Here is a 23435-nt window from a genome sequence, read left to right as displayed (position 1 = left end):
TGGCAAAAATAACTGAAATAACTTAAACTAACCACTTTGGCCGACATGTTTTCGGTATAATTCATTAAGTAATTTAGTTAATTCCCACTTCAATACAAAAGCAAATAGTATTCATATCAAAAACAAGAAAGGTAATTTTTACTGACTTTTTAAAATTGGATCTATGTATCATAGCAATAAGCCTGAAATTTGCAGAAAATAAAACAATATTAATGGCATTAAAAAGTCAATTTCGAGATTTTGGGACTTGTTGACTTTTTGCTCTACCGGGACGTTTATATTGCTTCTGAAACAAGTGGGTCAACTTTTATCTACGGAATAAATAGCTAGTCGCCTGTTCTGCTGATATGATTGATTTGATGTTAAGTTTGGAATTTCATAATAATAATGCTTAGGTGTCTAGATTCTCGTGTAAACGTGCGCTTACATAGAGTTGGAGCATAGTTGTGTTAAACTGATCAATCATCACCATTATCTTTAACATTGTGGCCTATAACCATTTACTGCCCTTACAATAAAAGGCCTTGGGCCGTGATTTCCACCGGGTGCTTCCCACCCCGAATTTTTCAAAATTCATATGTGAAATTATATTTGAATTTTGCCAGCTTTACGGTGTAATAAACATCGTGAGAAGATACACAAACCAGCGAAGCAATTCAATAGTGTGTCTAAATTTGTCAAAACGCCTTGGTTCGCGTGGGAACCGGGTTCTGCCTTTTGGAGAATTATTGTTTGCCAAATGTTTCATTCTGAGGAGGGCCTTGTGTATAAATTTTTTCCCAGTGTATTTTCTTATGGTTTTATAGAACACAGGTTAGGTCAGGTTTGTTTTATGAAAGTTCCGAAAAAAATATAATTTCAGAGTGAATCCTGAGTTGGCAAATGAAACAGTTTGGCAAATGAAACATTTGGGAAACGTGAGTTGGGAAAAGGCAGAAAACCCAAAGTCCCAAGTCTCATTTATAAATAGTGAGACTTACAGTAGAAGAAAGATTTCTTTGACAAATGTATGGGATGCCAACATCAAATTTGTCAAACTCAAGCACAAAGGCTCCACCCTGGTGCGTGATTCAGTTTCTTCGAGTGCATGTAGACCGGGATAATGATAACTATGACTATTATCTCCAACTTCTAGACTATTATAATGCCTTTATCAAATCTTAAATACTCCTACGAACCTTTCCCTCCAAAGTTTTGCGATGACTCCTCCAGTCGTTACCCTCAGCGAAAGCGGTTGAAGTGTCCATAAATTATCCGGATATTCTGGTCCCCTCACATTCGTCCTCTAGTTTGTACGGAGTCGTGTCAGGGCCCATGACATATGGAATTCCTTACGCATGAAGCACTCTCGCATAAATCCTTGAGCATAGCGAGCGTAAACAATTCGTATGCGGAAACTGGCAGAATTTAACTGACCATCAGCATTGATCATGGCTGAGAGTTGGTACTAAGTAGTATTCTAGTGATTTTGTTTCCAACTGCGACAGTATAAACAGTTTTATCTACTTGTGAATGAGTCATTAACGCCTTTATACAGCGTTAGTAAAACAAAGAAGTTTCCAGTTCTACAATGGGTGCTTTCGTAATTACAGTCTATTTGAAACTTTGTTAACTGAAATTGACTACTACGAGAATTAGACATTATCTTTACAAATTCAAATTCTTTATTTCCAACAGACAGATTAGTAAACAAACAAACAAAAGAAAATAACATCAGACAACGTACACATACATGTATACATTACATTACATTTACATTGTTACATATTTTCACATTTGGGCTTGACATATTATTATGAAAGATAGCCGAGGAAATTGCTGAAATTTTATCTTAGTTCTTTAAGTTGGCAACATATCTACAATCCCTGCCGTTAAACATCACCAATGGTGAATGTTCAGAAATAGGTGACCTCTAGAGGTGATCTGATTTTGGAACATGCTATTCCTAAAACATTCATTAGCGTTACTACCGTTTCCTCAATCACTTGATTCCAGGCATATGTCTTGCTTAAAATGTTTTTCACAAAAACCATGTTTGGCTTGATATTGGTTTTATTAAAAGGCTTTAGTTTGAAACGACAGTTCCTGTCACTAGAGTTTCTGAAATAATTCATTTTCTGGAAAGTGTTTCCCCACAAGATATATTTAGCTTGATTGATTTAGCTCATTTTGTCCTATCACTTCAAAAAATTTTAGTATGTAGAAACATAACGAAAAAGAGCAAATATCGTTTTACTCTTTACAGTTATCGGTATGCTTCTCCACAGAATATGTCCCAGGGAAAACTGACTCACAGCCAAACAGTCTAGCTTAGCAAACGCACTATTCACGATGTCAACATATCAGCTAATTGATTGTGTAGCATCGACAAGAAATGGAATGATACATCAGGCCGTCAAAACAGGCGCGCCTGCCATTAATCATGGCGTAAGCGATCGACGCACGTGCGACTAATCTTACGCTGCGCCGGCCTGTCGGAGACAAGGTACAACCTGCAGCGAGTTCTGAGGCCCTAGTATTCCTTCCTTATAACGTGGGACTAAAACATACATCTCTTACACAAAAGTCATAGTTAAAATAACTAATAATGCTAACTCCGGTTTTTTATGGCCACTTTTCTGTGTTCTTCAACAGTATTGAGAATAATTTTTGTCTATCCTTTTAACTAAAATGATAGTAAAAATTGTAGCCAACCTGGTGGGCGATGAAATAAATAAGGCTAATTTACAAATGAAAAATATTTCTTTGTATACTATATGTATATACTCGTAGCATGTATAATAGTTTCCTAGAATCATTTCATCTTATAATATCATTTTAATACGTTCCTTTGTTAGTTCTAACTCCGCTTAGTACGAGATCATCTTCTTCTTCTTGCAGTGCCATCATCTATTTCCAGAATTTAGCAATAATCTAAGTTTACCGTGAATTGACTCTCTCGTGCTAATTCTTCCAGGTTCCCAGTGGCCTGAATTTTACCCTGCGGTAGGAGTTCGTTTTTAGCGTTTCACATTATATGGCCAAAATATTGCAACGTACTGGTCTTCAATAGTAGATTATTGTCGTGGCATCCATGCCTACTTTGCCTACTTCCAAGTAGGCAATTGCTGGTTTAGTATGAGTATTTTTAAACGGTTTCTCAAAAATGGTGAAGGAAATAAACTAAATTAGAATAAACTTTTACTCAAAATATATTACTTTCCCGCCTTTCTTATAAAAAAAAACTGCAGGTCTATTTTTCCACCGAAATCACCACAAGCTGTTTCAGACCGAATAAAAAAAGTCCGGAATTCTAACAAAATTACTGATACCGGTCATTTCAGTTGGCTGTATACGAGTACGACTTGTCCCAACATTTTCATGGCCCTATAAACTTTTTAAAAAGTTTGCGACTCGACAATAATAGAATTTATATGCGACATTATTGTCGAGCTATAGAGCCTGCAATCTTTTTTAACTTTTAATTTTTCGCTGAACTTCCCCTTCTGATATGTGAAGAATAATGTCAACTTTTACGGAATTTTTTGAGAAAAATGATTTCACCTCCGCTTTTTTGCCAAAATTCTGTAGCACCATCTCATTCTTACCTAGGATCCGAGATCATACTTAGACAAAATGTTTTTCTGATTCCTCTGTTCAGTTGTTGTCATACCTGCAATCCTTGTGACTGTTTTAAACAAACAAGTTTTACTTTAATTTAACTTACAGATAGAATTAAGTTACTCTGAGCAAGGTATGTCGACAAATGTTACTATGATCACAAGAAAGGTTAAATCATAGAGTTTCCACTTCGCAGAACTTTGAACGCTGACAAACTTTTCCCATATATTTGACGGCTGCATCTCTTCGCTTGAGTTTTACAAACGATTACTCTGGACCATTTATTTGACGATTTAAGAAAAGATTTTAACATCGTTGGCCATAATTGTTTACCATTACCTGGAACACTATCTGTTTTATGTCAATACTTGCCACGCTTAGCAAGCGGGTTGTCAAGCGCAGTATAGGAAGTGAGGTTGCCAAGAAGACGCTGCTGCCCATCTTCTGGTACAACTGGAGATCTATGGAGGACGTTTATGTCCAGTTGTGGTCGTCCTATGACTGATATGACGATATATTTTTTTGGAGTGTTATACGGGTTAGATACCGAACCGTTGATTATGAGAATACTGCGAGAAACAAAGATAAGGCTTTTGGCTTTTTTTGTATAAAATTTCAACCATGAGAATGATGATGAACCATTAACCCTATTAATGAGACAAAATATTGTCACAATAAGTCATAAATTCAAATTCCACTTAAAAACATTTATTCAGTGAATAGGCCGCAATGGGCACTTTTACACGTCTTTTTTTTAATACTACGCGCTCTCGGAAAGACCGTCATTGCCAAGAAGAATGCGCTGCAAGAAACTTGGCAGAAAGTAATTGTCTTCAAAATGAAATCATTACAAATAAAATACTTAAAAACTACAGTATAAAATTTAAGAAAAAATTACATGAAAAGAACAATAATAATACCCCTGGATGAATAGGTCACTTAATTACAAAACTAAAACTAAAAATGTAAGTAACTATATCTACGCTCAGTGGAAATTTAGAATGCTTCCACCGTCGTGAATTAAATTATGACTAAAAATGAGTTGCAGTGCAGACCATTTTTACTAAATTGTGCAAACTATTGTCATATGATCTTAATGAATACCCGCTCACCTCTCATCCATCGCGTCAGCCACCGGTCCGTATGTCCGACCTTTACGAGTGAGTTAGCTCCTGACGGGTTTATGGGAACTGTCATAAACGACCTAACATCGCTTGTTCCTTCGCGAAATGATTCATTTTTCATAAAATATTAACTCGATCCGTCATTTCGGAACTATAGCGTGAGAACTATGATAGATTCGTCTGTCGACCATTCACCTAATTATCTCGGGCACTTGACCTAATAAATATTGGATTACTTTATCTCCTAATAAATCTTGTTGGATGTAGGTGCCGCGTTTCTACATTACTGAGTTAGCCTCTCTCAAGCATAGGGTCGTGGGTTTAGGCCTGGGCTCACACCTCTATTATTAAACTAAATTAATAGGTAATTTAAGTTATTTTTTTTGTATAAAATAACTGGCAGCGCTTTCGGAAATCACGATGATAGAAAACTCGCCGCTTGTATCAACCGGTTGCCCGCAAAAAAAAAACTATCTACAGGAGTGAGCTACATTATAAGTCTGCTATCAATTAAAAATATAATATGGACCATCCCTGAAAACTTAAGGTACCCAATTGCAGCCCAAGCCTAAGCTCTAAACTAGGACATGAACAAAGGCCGAGACACATTTGAGATAATTATAAACCATTTTATCGTAATCATATTCTTATGACTCAAAGGGTTCTGCAAATCAGAGTTTAGGAAAGCATTAACTATATGTCACGGACACAAAGTGCGGGCCCGCAAAGTGATTCGGCCCCTTTCCACCGCACACTTTGAACATGTCGTGTTTAATAAACCCTATGCTTATGACTACGAGTAATCGTTCGTGAACTAATTAAGATTGGTAAAATGAGATTTTAAAGGATCCAAGTAGTACAAAAGTAGGACAAAAATTTAACACAATGAATACACCTGTACTATTGAAGCTTGTGTAGTCATCATCTTCATCATCAGCCAGAAGACGTCCACTGCTGAACAAAGGCCTCCCCCTTAGAACGGCACATGAACGACAACTCGCCACTTGCATCCACCGGTTTCTCGCAACTCTCATGATGTCGTCAGTCCACCTGGTGGGAGGCCTGCCAACGCTTCGTCTTCTCGTCTTGTGTAGTAGTTTGGAAAAAAAATACAATGTCATTTGCTGAATTTTATGAGTCTTTTTCCATAATTAAAAGTTAAACAAAATTTGTAAACACACTAGCAATAGCTTAACTTAATGTGTATCCACTTGACAAAATCAGGTGTTCTTAAAATAAATGTTAACGAACGTTGCTCGCAAATAAATTGTAGCGATAAAAACAATAATGTATAAAAAGTCCCACTGTTGGTAACAGGCCTCCTCTCAAAATGCCGGCTTGGACTGTAGTTCCCACGCGGGTCTACTCCAGATTGGGAACTTCACACATACCATTGAATTGCTTCGCAGGTTTGTGCAGGTTTCTCACGATGTTTTTCTTCTCTCGTGGTAAATTTCAAATATAATTTCACACATAAATTTCGAAAAACTCAAGAGGTGCGAGCTAGGGTTTGAACTCACGATCCTCTGCTTTCTGCCTCTGGGCCATAGGTCAAACCACTAGGCCACCACGGCTTCATACTTACTAATAGCTGAATGCTTTCCCAGTGCTGACGGCGAATACGTGGTTACCACGATGACGAAGGCAGTGCTGCATCACTCCGGCAAAGTCCTCTGGACGCCACCAGCCATTTTCAAGTCTTCGTGTGAAATCGACGTGCGGTACTTCCCGTTTGACCAGCAAACGTGCTTCTTGAAGTTTGGGAGTTGGAGCTACGATGGTGACCAGGTGAGCAAACTGTTTATATTTTTGGCCAGTAATATACGAGCAGCAAAAATCTGGCCCTCAAATGTATGCAGCAGCAATAGGTATTTTTTATGTAGAGAGGGCCTAATTTTGTACCTAATGGGTGGCTAACATCAACATTAAAATCCATGTGTTCCAAATGTCACCATGTATCCATTGTGATCACTGCATACACTATATTAGAAGACTAGAATAAAATAACCTTCATCCTGAAAAAAAAATTTGCTGTTCCCTAGCAATGAGCAAATTAGTATTCCGGGGTTAGTAAATTCCCGGAATTTTATTCAACTGGTACAGACTAGTAAAAATAACAATATTTTTTAAATATGTATCTTACTTGTGGAAACAAGTCAATGCCTACTTGAAAAAGTGGCAATGTCAATTTATTACAAGACTATTCAAAGAAAAAAGAGTACCTATCGATTTTTTTTTCACACAGATCGACTTGAAGCACATCAACCAAAAGAAAGGCGACATGGTGGAAGTGGGCATTGACCTCCGGGAGTACTATCCTTCTGTAGAGTGGGACATCCTGGGGGTGCCTGCCGAGAGGCACGAGCGCTACTACCCGTGCTGCCAAGAACCTTACCCTGGTGAGTGAGAAGGATATTGGATAGGCCTAAAGGTGTGACAAAGACTGCAACTTTGATAACGGGATGTCACATCTGGCACATAATGGGTCTCAGAGGCTAATTAAACTTATGGATCTTCGGTAAGCCATAAATCATGGAATAGGATGGACTTCACTGACGACAAGTCTTAACTTAATCACATAAAGTTTTTTATTAGCAAATCGTTTATTCAGCGAAATCAAAGACTTTTATTGTCAAAGTCAAAGAAAGGAAATATCTTTATTCAATTTAGGCTATACAAGCACTTATGAATGTCAAAAGTTGTGTTAAAGGTTGGTATTACTAAGTTTGAGGCTTCCAGTTCAGGGTGTCTAGCTTGCAGGCAAAAAAACATATTTGTTGCTATAAAACAATTTGTTATTTAATTACCTCAGTTGATTAGTATTCGTCCTGATCGATTTTCCAAAATTTGCTGCAGAATTATTCTCGTTGTGAACATTAACGCCTAAATGTCTGCTAGCCAGCCGGTATTCAGCGCACAAGTCAAAGAGAACCTGCGGCGAGCTCTCGCGGCATCCACATGCCGTGGCCAGGCATTCGGCACAAGCTTGTGGTTTGTCAAGCTATAATAACTAACACTTTAGGTCGCATAGAGGCTTAATCATTAAGTAGGTATAAATATAACTTGAGAGAGGGTTATTTTGATTAAAACATTAATGGTTTTAATTCAAATTAGCATCTTGTATATACCTTTGAATATCAGCAATGAAAAGTAATCTTTGATTTTTTTTCCATTTTCATACAACAAATTGTGGACTTTCCCCAAAGCAAAAATCAATAGTGGAATGTTGTAAAGTAGAATGAACGGGACTGTGAATCGGTAAGCGCAGTGTAGGACGTCCAACAACGAGATGGACATTCATTCTCTCTTTCTAATATCTTTTTCTGTGTATCGAACATATGTAAATAAATGTTACTCTTTTTTTCTTTCTAAAAATAGACAATACTTAATAACTAAAATTCCAAATTTCAGTTAACAACAGAAATGGCTTCCAAATGCAATTTTAACGGCGTGGAACTGCTGCACAAGTAGTTGGTTCATTCGCATTGAGGGTCGTAAAAGCACTATCACTGCTTTCGGTTTAAATCAAGCGGTAATAAAACAACACAAAACCCGTGCGCAAGGCGAGCATTAGCAATATAACCGAACAGATTAAAACAGCTGAGCCACACGCGTAAAAAAGCGGGTTAGGTGCAAAGCGATGCCAATTTCATATCTGTATATTGTAAAGCGGTAAAATGACCCCCCTCAAAACCGTAGGCGTTAGTAAATAAATTAGACGTGAAAAGGTTTACCAGCAATAGAGTATTAGGCACTTACTTTTGATATAGTTTGTGTTTAGTTTTGTAACTAAGGGACCCCATACATCCCCGTATTATTTAATATTTTTTTGTATTTTTTTGTTTAATTTGATACTGCAGTTTTTAAGTTTTATATTTGTAATTATTTTATTTTGAAAAAATGACTTTCTGCCATGTTCCTTGCGGCGCATTCTTCTTGGCAATGATGGTTTTTCCGAAAGCGATGGTAGTTTAAAAAATTACGTATAAAAGTGCCCATTGCGGCCTATTTACTGAATAAATGATTTAAATTTGAATTTGATGAGAAGCATAGTTTTTCGTCAATAACTCTAAAACGGTATTCTGATCATATTGAAACCAATTTTTGTTGAAAATATTTATTAAGTTTTACCTTTGTGATTTTTGTTACCTTATCTGCTATATATCTTTTTGCTAATTATCTCTGTTCAGTCAAATAAACATAAAATTGACGGCATCACAGATATTTGTCAAATCCAATTTCACGGATATCAGTTAAAACAGGGGTTTATTGTCTTAATTTTTTACTCGGCGGTTTTTAAAGCAGTGCATTTACTGGTTCTTCACAGCATAGTAAACATAGTGTTTTAGCATAGATAAGCTTCGAGGAACGCTTCAAGTAATTTACCGCCGCGGATAAGCGGACCGGGCTGAGACGGGATAGATGAATGTCGGTAGGAACAGGTGTGGTTTGGTTGCATAGGTAAAGAGAGGCTGTTTGACTGTGCGGCAAAAAACCTGGCCCTATTGCGACATACAGTTTATTAATAAAGTGGCTAAAATTTAGCATATAGAATGCTGAACGTGAAACTACCGTGAGACTCACTCATATTAACTTTATTGACCCGGATAACTCACGTCTTAACATGAAACATGTCGAGCTAAACTCGATTGAAGACGTGAGTTATCAGGGTCAATCTATATATATAAAGAAAAGTGTGTTAGTTTACACCACTTATAACTCAAGAACGCAGAACATATTTGGCTGAAAATTGGTAGTTGAGGTAGCTTAGAGCCAGGAGACGGACATAGAATACTTTTTATCCCGATATTCCCACGGGATAGGATCAAATCTCAAAATAACAACCGCTGAGCTTAGAGCCGTGAATTTTGGTATGTGGGTAGCTGGTCGTCTGAATAACACATAGGTTACTTTTTATCCCGCTATCCCACGGGATACCTAGGATAAAATCTCGAAATAACAATCTCGGGGCTTAGAGCCATGAATTTGGTTATGTAGGTAGCTGGACCTCTGGAATAACAACACATAGGCTACTTTTATCCCGATATTCCCACGGGATAGGATACACACACACAAACACCACGCCTGTATTCCCAAATGGGGAAGGCAGAGCACACGAAACGTTACCGCTTCGGAGCCACTTTTAGCAATTTTAAGTTTAAAATTTGTCAAAAAAGGTACAATAGAGATAAAATCTCGAAATAATAACCGCAAGGCTTAGAGTCATGAAATTTTGGTATGTAGGTAGCTGGACATCTGGAATAACACATAGGCTACTTTTTATCCCGATATTCTCACGGGATAGGGAAAAATCTTGAAATTTCAGCACTGGGTTGAGAGTCTTGAATTTGTACAATACGGTATTTGACAACTCCTGATTTTGCCATATCTTAATATTATTATGAAAATATAGATATACAGATAGTGTTTAGCGAAGAGAAAATTTAAATCGGTTGAAAATAGGATTTAAAGTGATTTTTGAAAAATCTATATACATGTCTCTTTTTCAAACGCTTTTCTCTATGCAGCAAGTATGACGGTACTGGCGTGTGACGTCACATGCCAGTATGTCTTTCTCTGTCTAATCTTGAATTTCAAACCTTTAAAATTTTAAAAGTGTTATTTTGAAAAAGGTTTAGATTAAATTATTTTCGGTATCTGATCATAGTTGTTAATATTTATTAATACCATATACAATAGTAAATACCGTATTGTTCACATTCATAACAAAACCTCACAGTGAAAACCACAATATAAATTTTGAATAATTTATAATAATGGTTCTAACCTGACTTTGTTTTTATTTAAACCTTATTTTCGGATAAACTTTAACGTAATGTTTATTTTTACTCATTCAGTTACGTTTTAGTAAAATCCTACATTTTAATAGCTAAAAGTTAACACGAAACATTCATATTAAGTTTGCCGGTTAACGACGAGTTAGATTTAAGACGTGAGTTATCCGGGTCAATATATTTAGCATAAAGAATGCTGATTAACAGTCATTTACATTTTAATAAGATTACGTCTCTAATTTTTCTCTGTTCTTCTATTTATGCTTTTACTGTGTTTTTGTCGTGATGTGGTGTGTTTTTTTATGTCAATAAATGTTGTGAGTTTGAGTTTGATAACATTAGCCGTAAGATACTAATGAAAGCTTAAGCTATCTCCAATAGTTGACAAGTGACTAAAAGAAGATGATAGTGGTCAAACTCAAAAAGATTCTGTAAGGAAAATATGGGTGAACATTCAACCATTCTTATTATTTACTAGCTTTTGCCCGCGGCTTCGTTCGCGCAGAATTGTTATGTAGCTTAAACCTTTTTTGATCCCACAGGAACCATACATTATTTCGGGAGAAAAAGTATTATATATGTTAATCCAAGGTATATATTTATTACCTGTATGCTAAATTCCATGCAAATCCGTTCAGTATTTTTTGCGTATAAGAGAAACAAACATCCATCCATACAAACTTTCGCGTTTATAATATTAGTAAGATATTCTATTTTCATTCCTATCCACTAGGCTGGAGCCAACATCGATTAATAATATATGAAAGAACAAAGATACAAAAGCACATCCCCAAACAACAGCAGCAACAAAATTCAACAAAATCATTTAATTTTGATCAACATTCAACCCGACGCCTATTAACGAAAACATATGAAAAGGTGGAACCGGTGAGACCACAAAAAAGTTGAGCACACGAGGGCCGTTGGGATGAAGGTGCGTTGAATAAAAAGAGTCGTTAGGAACTCAAAATGTGTTAACAGAGACGTGAATTATGTTGTTTATTATATTACTTACGGGGTAACCGACGTGGAATGAATGGGATCGTTGTCCAAAGCGAATGGCTGTTTGTTTGAGAGCAAGAATTGCGGCGTTTCGTCTCTTATTTGTTTGTCTGCATGAGCTAGTATAGTACTTTGAGCGTTCGAGCGCGTATCTTTCTCGTAATTAAGCTAACTTTCGTTCCGCTGCCATTTCATTATGAGTGTGACTTTAAAACTGAACGTTTCCAGCGTCTCATCAGAATGTGTTTGTCGTGGTCGCTTTGTTTGATGCATGTTCTGTACGGGTAATTAAATGAATTGTAATTTGCATGCAGCACAGTCATCGCAAGTAGAGTTTATTTGACGGCCGGATGGCCAAGTGGTTAGAGAACCTGACTACGAAGCTTGAGGTCCTGGGTTCAATTCCCGGCCGGTGCAAATATTTGTATGAATAATACAATTGTTTGTTCTCGGGTCTTGGGTGTTTAATATGTATTTATTTAGGTATGTTTATCCGTTTTCCTATAGTCCCAGATTTACTGGACATATACTTTTCATTAGACTCAAAACTTTACGACCAATTTCTTTTTTTTTCTGTTCGGTACAGTAAGAATAGAAGAAGATGTAGTAGAAGTAAGTAGTCAGATTATTTTTGAGAGAGGAAGAGAGAACCAAAATTGCCCTTCAGCAAGAGCACTATTCACAATGTTCCTACAATATTCTTTTCATCACACTTGTTCGTAAACAGTGTCGTAACATGCAGGCTACCTTGGTTGCAACCCCCCAAATAAAACCCTCGACCTTTTGTTCTTGTCGGTAGGTAAGGTCGGTAAATGAGTCATTGCGCGTACTAATACTACTGCTGCTGCACGGCCTGCTGGAGGACCTGCGCACGCGCGTCAAGCAGCTGCGGGAAGGGGACCGGTATCGGCAATTTTTGTATAAATATTAGTTTTTCTTTTCTAAATATACAATTTTACTCGCAAATGTGATGAAAAACACACACGATGTCGCACGGGCGGTACTAGAATTACGAACATCGATGTTGGCAACACCAACAAAAGCATAATATTTAATTATATCTAGAAGTTGTACAATCTGTGGGCTTCCCCCACTACTTTCTTCTCTCTCTGCACCTGTCACCCGCCGGCAATCGTCTCGTAATTATTTTGTCTTTATTTAATTTCTATAATATAGCTGCTCTTCGACTTCGGGCTTTTAATAGACTCTCGTTCGTAATTTATTATTTACCGCCCTTAAGACACAATGTACTATTATAATACCTATATGTGAATACGAATGTCTATTGGCTAGAACTTTACTACACCTGTAAAACATTAATCGCTTAACTTCCGAACGGACCCGTAATAATAATACAACTGTTTTCCGTCGTACTATCGAAGGACAGTTCTAATTTGAAGCGCTTAATTCCTTCCCAAAGTACACCTAGCCCGGCAAGTTGTCCACGATTTGGCTCTAATGTCTAATGGATTAAGGCTCAATGGCATTTAGGGGTCGGTGGAGGGCTGTACGGGGTTTGGTAGTAATTACAAGCGGTTTAGTAAAGTCCCGGCTAGATTAGGTACGTTATATTGGATTCTAAGATTGTGGCGCGTAGAGGTACGATACAGGATACAGACATTAATTACGCAAGACATGGACATGAAGTAGATTAATTACGTGAACTTAGTTTCGGCGGGAAGAGGGTATATCGGAGATAACTTAATTTTAGTATACCTAGTGAACCTCTTAAATGAATTGAAAGTTTGCTGTTCGGAACCTGGATCAACTAAATAAGATATTTATACCTAACTTCTCCACGCACCACTGCTACATCAAACTTAAACTCACAACATTTATTGACATAAAAAGCGGCCAAGTGCGAGTCGGACTAGCCCATGAAGGGTTCCGTAGCAGCAAGTAACATAATATAAAAGTTACCTTTACTTTACGATTTATGACGTATTAAAAAAAACTACTTACTAGATCTCGTTCAAACCAATTTTCGGTGGAAGTTTGCATGGTAATGTACATCATTATATATTTTTTAGTTTTTTTAGAAGTTACAGGGGGGGGGACACATTTTACCACTTTGGAAGTGTCTCTCGCGCAAACTATTCTATTCATTATCATTTTGAAGACCTATCCATAGATACCCCACACGTATGGGTTTGATGAAAAAAAAAAACATTTTTGAGTTTCAGTTCTAAATGAAATGAAATGAAATGAAATTCTTTTATTTGCATTGAACGGGTAACGGCTAGTATTAGTATAATTAGTAGGATATGGAACTGATTCCTTCTCTTCTACATAAAACAAAATTATATCACGCAGGCCCAACCATCACAAAAAAACACACAAAACGCTAACGCTTTTCAACTCCCACGTACCTATCATATTAGAGATAATTTAATCCTAGAATAGATGATGGGGATCTGAGATTTTAAAGTAGAGTCTGTATACCGGAAGACAAAGTGCTGTGTGGCCACCCGGAAGGTTAACGGACGATCTAGTATACCGCGCGGCGCTAGGCTGGGGTAACACAAAGCCAATACTCGTGAAGGTTCCAGGAGACGTCTTCTGGTTGCTAAAGATAATGATGACAATGATGAAAGAAATCTTAGAATACAAGCTCGAAATGAAATGGGTCGTCTAATGCTCAATGAAGTTCGACAAAGTTTGGAGTGTAATATTTTAAGATGAAATGAGTAGTCTTTTAATAGTCATCATCGTCATTGTCATATCAGCCGTAGGACGTCCACTGTTGGACATAAACCTCCCCCATAGATCTCCAGTTGTTTTCGTTGGAAGCGTCCTGCATCCACTGTGAACCTGCGGCTTTCCGTCAATCTCGATGGTGTTCCTTCCTACGCTACGCTTCTGCAGTCTCCATTCGAGAACTTTTCGGCCCCAACGGCCATCTGTTCCCTGTGCTATTCGGCCTGCCCGTTGCCACTTCAACGAGCTAATTCCCTTGGTAAAGACGTCTGCAACTCATTTAAAGTAAGGCTTCAAAGGTAACTTACCTTTTTCCAAATTCTGTTTCAACGTTTCGTTCCACCATTTATCTCCGGTTGAGATAAAACGTAATTCGCATTTAAGTATCAATTACGCGTATCGTCGGCATTACGGCGCGACTCAAATTGCGCGCAGTTTGTGAGGCGAGTGCGGTCGGGACGGCGCAAGCCGACGCAATTTATTTGTAATGCTGGCATCGGTGGCACCGAGCTGTAACGGGTGCTGTAACACAAGTTAGGGCCTACGCTAGATGGCGCGGGTGCACGGAGCGATCGCACGCCTGCGGGTGCAGGTGCAGCAGGGCTACTACGAAACTCAAAACTCGAAGTTCGTGTCGTGCGATATGACACTTATACTATTTAATAAGAGAGCGAGGGACGGTACGATACGAACTTCGAGTTTCGAGTTTCGTAGTAGCCCTGCTGGTACAATCCGATGCACGAGATGCGTGCAGTTAGCGCTGTTCATGTGTTCATGCAATTTTTTTGTCCACCAGTTCCGTGCAAACAGCGTCAGCTACCGTAGGCCCTAAGAACGCTTAAGCCAACCAAACAAAAGCGGTAACAATACGAAAGAAGTGTATGTGTACACACTTTACAGCAGGGGTGGCCAACCGGTCGGTCGCGACTATTTCCAGTCGATCGTGGCAAGGCAAAAATATAAATACTGAACTATGCTGCTATTTAAGATCTCAAGAAGTATGTAATTGGTAAATCGCACAGGGTTTCGTCAGTAAACAGTAGATCTTGGGTCTAATCAATTTGGCCACCCCTGCTTTATAGTTTAAAGAACATTGATATTCGTGTCCAATGGCGAACTTATATCTTTAGGGAATTTCTACCTTAACTCTTTCCCACACTTATTTCCGAAACCATTTTTTTGAACATATAAAAATTAGTAGGTAATATTATAGTTCAATAAAAATAAAAAAATAAGTCTCCTAAAGTTTTTTTATTTCGTATTAAGCTTGCTATGCCATAAGTCAAGTTAATCTGATGTGATTCAAAAATATTACTACTGATTAGTTTTTCTAATATAACTAAAAATTGTATAAGTGTAGAATTATTTCCAGTAAACAAATGAACATTCGCTGTCACCACGAAACTTTTCGCCAAAACAACTTTGCATTTCGTCCTAACAAATCTACCACATTTAAATGTAAACGACTCATAAATAAGATTAAATTACCTAGCAATAAATACTCGTACATTCGCTGCGGTGTGACAGCGCTCTCTAATAGTCGGCTCACACATGGTGTACGTAAATACGTGTAAGGGACAATTTGTCCCGCAAAGGCATGTCTTTAATCATGATCAAGCTAAAATACGACTGGAATCATTTGTTAGTGGACTGCATAAGAATAGCGTCTTAAGGATTGAGAGTAAATAGAAATAGAAATAAAGCGGAGCGAGGTTAGGTGCTGAGGATTTTGGCAGAAGTTGGTGTTGGAAGGTTTTTCGTGGTATTATTTGTTACACCTGGTTGTTGTGTTATAAGTTTGACTACTATCTGTGTGCGTGTCTGTCTGTGGCATGTGGCATCATAGCTCCCATACGAATGGACTAATTATGAAGTCGCTTATTTAACCAAAAATTTGTTTAATTAAAATTGATTTTAGCTAAGATTCATTAACGTCAGTTTAGATATAATATTGAAGTTTGAAGTGACAATGTTAGTGGTTTTACATAACTTTGCTAGATTAATTTATAATGGTAAGACTCTGCAAGATTCATTTACTTTAATTACACTCATGCCATCAGCAATACTTTCAATAATTTTTTTTTGTTTCAGATATCTTCTTCAACATTACCCTGCGACGAAAGACCTTATTCTACACAGTCAACTTAATCGTGCCGTGCGTCGGCATTTCTTATCTCTCTGTCCTTGTCTTCTACTTACCAGCAGACTCAGGAGAGAAGATAGCTCTGAGCATCTCCATTCTGCTCTCACAGACCATGTTTTTCTTGCTAATATCCGAAATCATCCCCTCAACATCTCTAGCGTTACCATTACTGGGAAAGTACTTGCTCTTCACTATGTTGCTAGTAGGTTTGTCAGTTGTCATAACAATTATAATACTGAACGTCCACTACCGAAAGCCTAGTACGCACAAAATGGCACCTTGGGTTAGAAAGTTTTTTATAACGAAATTGCCGAAATTGTTGCTGATGAGGGTTCCCAAAGACTTGCTGAGGGATTTGGCAGCGCAGAAAATTGCTGGGAGAAGCATGAAGAAGAACAAGTTTAAAGATGCTTTGGCCGCGGCTGAGCAGACCAATTCGAATGCGTCGAGCCCGGATTCGTTGAGACATCATTTGCCTGGAGGATGCAATGGGTTGCATTCAACTACCGCCACCAACAGGTACACGCCATCGCTGTCTTTTTTATATTAATAAATATCATGAGTTATGTTTAGATGTGTGGAATCAGTCACGTCATCATTATTATTATAAACTTACTAGGTCAGTTAGTGTCAAATGTCCTATGATATTTATTATAATTATTATTTGTTATTACAGTTAAAAACGCCTTAGACATGTCATAAATTTTTAGAGGCAACCAATGAACATTAGAATCCTTCTGTACTCAATTAAAGAAATGATGCTGTGCACAAAAACTCTCATCCGATCAGCATAATTAAAGGTATGATTCCAAAGCGACCACAAAATGTAGATGCAGCAGCAAAAGACGAACTGGTACTGGTTTTTGTAAATTTGTATGAAGTTCATTCGGAAAGTGACTATCGTTGCAGTTATCGCCAACCTTCATAGAAACCAGTTCTGTCGACTACGAACTGCCCTGCAGTCTTCTTCATTACTATGAATTGCAAATCAAAATTTATTTTTTAACAGATTCAGTGGGCTTGTCGGTGCTCTTGGCAGCCTGGGCGCCGGCTACAATGGTCTACCCTCAGTCATGTCTGGTCTCGACGATTCACTGAGCGACGTTGCCCCCCGTAAGAAGTACCCATTTGAACTAGAAAAGGCGATTCACAACGTCATGTTTATTCAGCACCACATGCAGAGGCAGGATGAGTTTAACGCGGTGAGTATAAAGACGAAGATAAGAGAGATTTAGTAATGGTCCCTGCTTATATTGATACTTTAAAATAGCCAAGTAATATAGCCGTTTCCTATCGGGTTATAAGTGGTAAAAAAAATGCACAGTAGGTACATTTATAACGACAAAAGACTGACTGGCTGATAGACAACACACAGCTTTAACCACTGGAGCTAGAGGCTTAACATTTTATAAATATAAGGATCATACATAGAAGTGCACTATTTATAAGAAATACATTTAGATTAGACAATAATTTGGAAGCACTCTGAATCAGCACAATTCAGAAGCAACCATGCTGTGAGCCCTTCAAAATCAACTTTACAAGATTTCGTGGAAAGTGTCGTGTATGTGAAGTCTGTTGTTTTAATTACTAACATTGCTAACCGTTATTAGTTTAATTTGTTTTACCTATTTTTAATTGTAATCTTTTTACCTACTAACAAACACATCTAACACACTCACATTCTCATTCAGTACTTGGATAAGCTCTTTGAATATTTTTTGAATTATTTAGTCAACCCACCTATGCAATATTCTATTCTTTTTTCTGCAGGAGGACCAAGATTGGGGCTTTGTCGCCATGGTACTAGACCGTCTGTTCCTCTGGATCTTCACCATAGCCTCCATCGTTGGCACCTTTGCTATCCTCTGCGAAGCCCCGTCCCTCTACGATGACACCAAACCAATCGACATGATATTATCATCAGTGGCTCAACAGCAGTTTCTTCCCGTTGACAGTGGCGACCCTTAGATCATTATTTACTTCATCTTTTGTTTCATTTAAGACCTTTTTTTAATGAGATCCGTGGACAGTTACAAAATCATGTGAAGTTTCAGTGACACGTCATTCGTTGGGACTCAAGCAGAGTTCGAAACGTGTTAGCGTTTTGTGTGTTATTTGGTAATAGATAAGTCTATATGACATGTTGGTCTATTATGGAAGCGGTACATATGAATGAATTTATATCATAATGAGGTACAACACGTTCGAGCCTGCAAGCACAAGTTTGGCGACGATGCCTGTCTGAACCTGTACCTCGCGTACCGTGCTTTGTCTGTGACGCGACGGTGTGGTTTTTGCATGCAAGTTACACACAGATATATAATAGCTGTCTCAAATGTATGATCGCGGAGTAGTAGGTAAAATAACTGGTTCATGGATAAACGTCAAATGTCGAACGTCAAAATGCCGGGTTGCAAAGTCAATGAGCGGTTACTCCATACCATACCGTAGATAAAATTCCATGTTCGACCCGCAATGTAACATTATCATTATCACAGTACCCAAGCCATCACTGTACTCATTATAGAAGCTACTGGGATAAGGGGTAAGGAATTTATAATGTTCCACTTCGAAACTTAAATTTCTATGCTACATACAGTTTGTCACCAGCGTTAATATCTGCCACAGCGGATCGTGCAAAAATCTGACACGTCCTTCCGGCCCTAGAAATAGAGTCCTATCAGATATTTATGCACGCTTGTTGTGTCAGATATTGGTGCTGGTGACTGTACGACTTGGAATATCAGATTTTATCGCACAATTCATTTGTCTCACAGATACAGCTCAAAAAAAGTGTCAAACTCAAATCATTCAAATTGACAAATAATTCTAGTATAATGTGCATGTTGTAGCGATATTAAGTAGTATTTATTATCAAGCCAAAGTTTTTGAGGCTGTGATTCGTTATTATGTAGTTGACAAGTTCACGTTAATATAAGATAAGCCTCCTGAATTTCTTCTCATAAGATCACAGAATTAATATTAAGATGTAAGTATAGTAGGTAATTTCACATGATTCGAGCCATAAGCTTGAGTTGAAAACACAGACTGGCAACTATTGTGCCTATATCAACGTAAGGGTAAAAAATGACTTTTTAGGGTTCCGTAGCCAAAATGACAAAAACGGAACCCTTATAGTTTCGCCATGTCTGTCTGTCTGTGTTTTGCCATCCAGATGAATAAAAAAAAAAGCGATGACACTTATGGACGAAAACACGAACGATAGCATTTATATACCTGCTAGTGTTAATTCTGTGAACCAAGTGCTCTGTGTAATGTTAAATAATTATTAAGGACGGTAGAGTGATTCACGATGACGCGTGCCGCGGTTCTTATTACAATGTCGTTAATGTGTAATTTTGACAAAGTCACGCGTCTTCGTGGATGGCACTAGGTATATAATATACCTGGTGATGCTACGATCTGTAAGAAACAATCAAAAGTGATCGCTGTGTTTAAAATAAAATTGTTAACAACAAAAAAGTTGAGGCAATGAGCTCAAAATTTAGATGGCAAGTTATTAGACGTAATTATTCAAATAACATTTACGAAAATTTTCTTCGGTACAAGTTACAATTACACGTCTATGTAGATGACATTGTAAAATGTTGTTTTAATTATTTGATCTCGATATTCTTTTTTTAAATGTATCTGTTTTTTTTTTGTAAGTCGTTTTAAAATTAAGCATTTTTATTCCATAATATGGCTGTGTTAGATTTAATGTTTGTAGTACCGCTTGTAATATTAATGAATTTAGTAGGATAAGAATTTTCTATACTATTCTTTATAAACTTTTCATCAGCCGTTTCAATCGTATACTACATAGAGAAGACCCTCAAGTGGAAGTTTTAGAAAAAGCAATTATACTTGGCACATTGACAGCGTCTATTCGCGGGTGAGCAAAGAAATTCTTTTAGTTCATTTATATGGACCTCCGCCAAGTAACGCCTGATTCAATCAATTAGTATGAGCTTAGTTAACCTGGCACCAAATTTATAGTTACTGCCTCAGTCTTGAAACCACCTATCCACAAAATGCTACATATTATTAGTAATAAGTATTTGTAAGTGATCGTTTTATAATAAATGATTGTCTAACCGAATACCTAGTTATAACAGGTGTTTATGGCGTAGCGGTTTAACGTTGTACTGATGCTATAATAAATAATAAAAATTAATATTGTTTTATTCACTATAGAGACTTTTTTAGGGTTCCGTAGCCAAAATGGCAAAAACGGAACCCTTATAGTTTCGCCATGTCTGTCTGTCTGTCTGTCCGTCCGCGGCTTTGCTTAGGGACTATGAATGCTAGAAAACTGTAATTTTGTACGAATATATATGTAAACTATGCCGACAAAATGGTACAATAAAAAAATCAAAAAATAATTCTAGTGTACCTCCCATAGACGTTAAAGTGTGGGTGATTTCTTTTTTCTCATCCAACCTTATAGTGTGGGGTATTGTCAGATAGGTATTTTAAAACCATTAGGGAGTTGCTACTACGATTTTTCGATTCAGTGATTTGTTTGCAAAATATTCAACTTTAAAGTGCAAATTTTCATTTAAATTGATCGCCTTCCCCCCCCCCCTCTTAAATCTAAACGGGTGGGTGTAAAAATTTGATAAAAATCAGGATGGTAGGAAGTATATCAAACTTACAAGAAAAACTATGATGGTTAAGATTTTCCGTACAAAATACGAAATCCTTAGAAAAATATTACTTAATTTTTCCGTAATGGCTACGGAACCCTATTTCGGGTGTCTATGACGCGCTCATGGCCGTTTTTTTTTATGTAAAAAAGTTAATTTGTAGCAGTTGGGTAAAAATCACAGACTAAGAATACTCGTATAATATAGTTCAATGATTGGGTTCTGACGGTGGATGCAGGCCACTTACAACCAAAGGAACTACTGGAGCTCTATATATCCTACGGCTGATATGATGATGATGGTAAAGATGATGTGTAGGCAAGGCGAGACTAAACTTTTTTACCCGACTGCGAAGAAGGAGGGTTATGTTTACCCGACTGCGCGAATGTATGTCTATTCCTATGTCCTCTCGTAACTACTCAACGGCTGAACCGATTTTGGTAGGTAAATGATACGTCATTGGATTCGTCTTGATGACGCCAGTGACACTGGGCACATGAAATTCTTGAAAAATCAAAATGGCGGATTTTTGGCGCCAAATTGTGAGTTTTCAAATATATATTTTTTTATTCAAATCTATCGAGTAGGGTATTAAATGGAAGCTAATAACTAGCCCATTCTAAATATTATACGGGTTATAATTTTTTTATCCACTATTTTCTCAGAAATTTCAAAAAACAATAACAAACAATAAATTTAAAAAATCAAAAAACCCGACTGCCTTAAAAAAACTAAAAAAAAAACAAGTCTAGTGGGCTACAACTGTTAAGTAGCTAACTAAAAGTTCAACAGTCGGGACCCATTCAAATCGTGACCAGCTCAAAAATTCTTAGTACCTAATTAGTGATTGACGCATCATTTTAAATTAGACAAGCTCTGCAATATCATTTAAAACATATGAATTGTCTAATAAGCAATTAAACTGTGAATTGAAACGCTAAAATATGAAAACTGTCAATGTTTAGCATCCCACAACTAAAACAGCAAATGCTAAAACAACCACATCATCAAAGTGATGCGAACAAACGTTGAATTATTCATCAGCACCGATCGCCGCTTAATTCGCGGTATTGACTTCAAAATTAGTTCGATCCAAATGAAAACTTTCCCAACAAACTTCCAGAAACGGTCCAGATACTTGGGGATTGGGAGAAAAAAGTATTCCAAGTTATAGAACCGACTTACCTCGACGGAAATATCTGTGCACCTAACTATTTGTCTTCAAACTCAAACTCACAACATTTATTGACATAAAAAACACACTACATCACAACAAAAACATAAATAGAAGAAGAGAGAAAAATTAGAGACGTTGTGCTGTAGTGTGATGCCAAAAGGACTCAGCTCAGCATGACTTATTTGAAAGTAACGGGTCAACATGCAACATTAAAACAAAATTACAATATCACAAGTTTATCGTTTTAAGTTTTTATTGTTACTATGATTACAAACACAAAATAGGGAATGTGGCTTGGCGTGCGGAACTACCTTTTGGAAAGCAAAGTGCACAGATATATCCGACAAGCCTAGACAGTCTTACTACCTGGATAGTTGGAATAAAGTACCCTTTTAGTCCATTACGAAGTCCTAGAAGGCTCTGAAGTTTCAGATCGTTTGCATAGTTATCGGCTGACATAGTTACATTTTTATAACAGTAGGGAAATTGCCATTGCGTGCAGTTTGCTTTTAAAATAAATAAATAAACCAATTAAAAACTGCTAAGGCCATTTAAAGAATCATTATTAAAGTACACGTCTCAAACCCCATTCCCACCTCTAAAAAAATCTTAAATGCAAGTGGCATGCACTCCGAGCGGGAAATTTCTCTTGATCCCGTTTTCCAATTCAGCACACGAACAGCTAATGTCAACTACATTAATGGCCCAGTGTTTGCTCGGCTGAGAATCCTTGGGATCCTTGAAGGGCGTCTTTTTTATTTATACGCGGATTTTTAACAGATTCTAATAAAGGAGGAGAGCGTATTTAAGTAAGCTTCAATATTTTTTGCATGCCTACTCACTCTTATAAGGTAATTCTTGTCATTGAGACTATCAATCTTATATTATACTTTTAACATCTCAACCAACATGAACATGATGTTTTGCAAATAAAATAAATATCATTTCATTTCATTTCTTGAGTCCGCCAGGGACTTATGATAGTTTTTATCTCGAATCTGGATAGTGATAAAAGAATTCTACGCGGACGAAATCGCGACCAACAGCTAGTTCTCCATAATATTAAGATGAAACACGTCAACTATACGAATGTAGTGTGAGTTGCGACTCACACACACACTCTGCCAACACACTAAACAACTTAAACTATATAAGTTAGATACAAGACTTTAGAATAGACAGTATTTATACATCATTCGGAAGTTTGACTTGTCCTCTCATATCGCCTCCTTACACTAAAGGCTG

General features: G+C 37.3%; 1 protein-coding gene across 2 annotated transcripts in view; it reads left to right on the top strand.

Moving 5' to 3' along the window:
- nAChRalpha2 (nicotinic acetylcholine receptor alpha2) overlaps nucleotides 1–20541 on the top strand; it is a 54596-nt gene extending 34055 nt beyond the window's left edge. Inside the window, exons 4-9 of one of the 2 annotated variants that reach the window (XR_012452648.1) lie at nucleotides 6332–6512; nucleotides 6970–7123; nucleotides 16310–16880; nucleotides 17371–17563; nucleotides 18135–18526; nucleotides 18558–20541. Coding sequence is in view for 1 of the 2 variants with exons in the window: in XM_074104256.1 (XP_073960357.1) it covers nucleotides 6332–6512; nucleotides 6970–7123; nucleotides 16310–16880; nucleotides 17371–17563; nucleotides 18135–18332 (1297 nt within the window). In the remaining variant the exon portion in view is untranslated. Of the gene's footprint in view, nucleotides 1–6331; nucleotides 6513–6969; nucleotides 7124–16309; nucleotides 16881–17370; nucleotides 17564–18134 lie in introns of both variants that reach the window. The other variant, XM_074104256.1, reaches the window with a different exon arrangement.
- The last annotated feature ends 2894 nt before the right edge of the window (nucleotides 20542–23435 follow it).

Source organism: Choristoneura fumiferana, chromosome 21, assembly GCF_025370935.1.
Source record: "Choristoneura fumiferana chromosome 21, NRCan_CFum_1, whole genome shotgun sequence".
Taxonomy (NCBI): domain Eukaryota; kingdom Metazoa; phylum Arthropoda; class Insecta; order Lepidoptera; family Tortricidae; genus Choristoneura; species Choristoneura fumiferana.
Note: the sequence above shows the minus strand (reverse complement) of the source record. Positions and strands in the feature narration are given on the sequence as shown.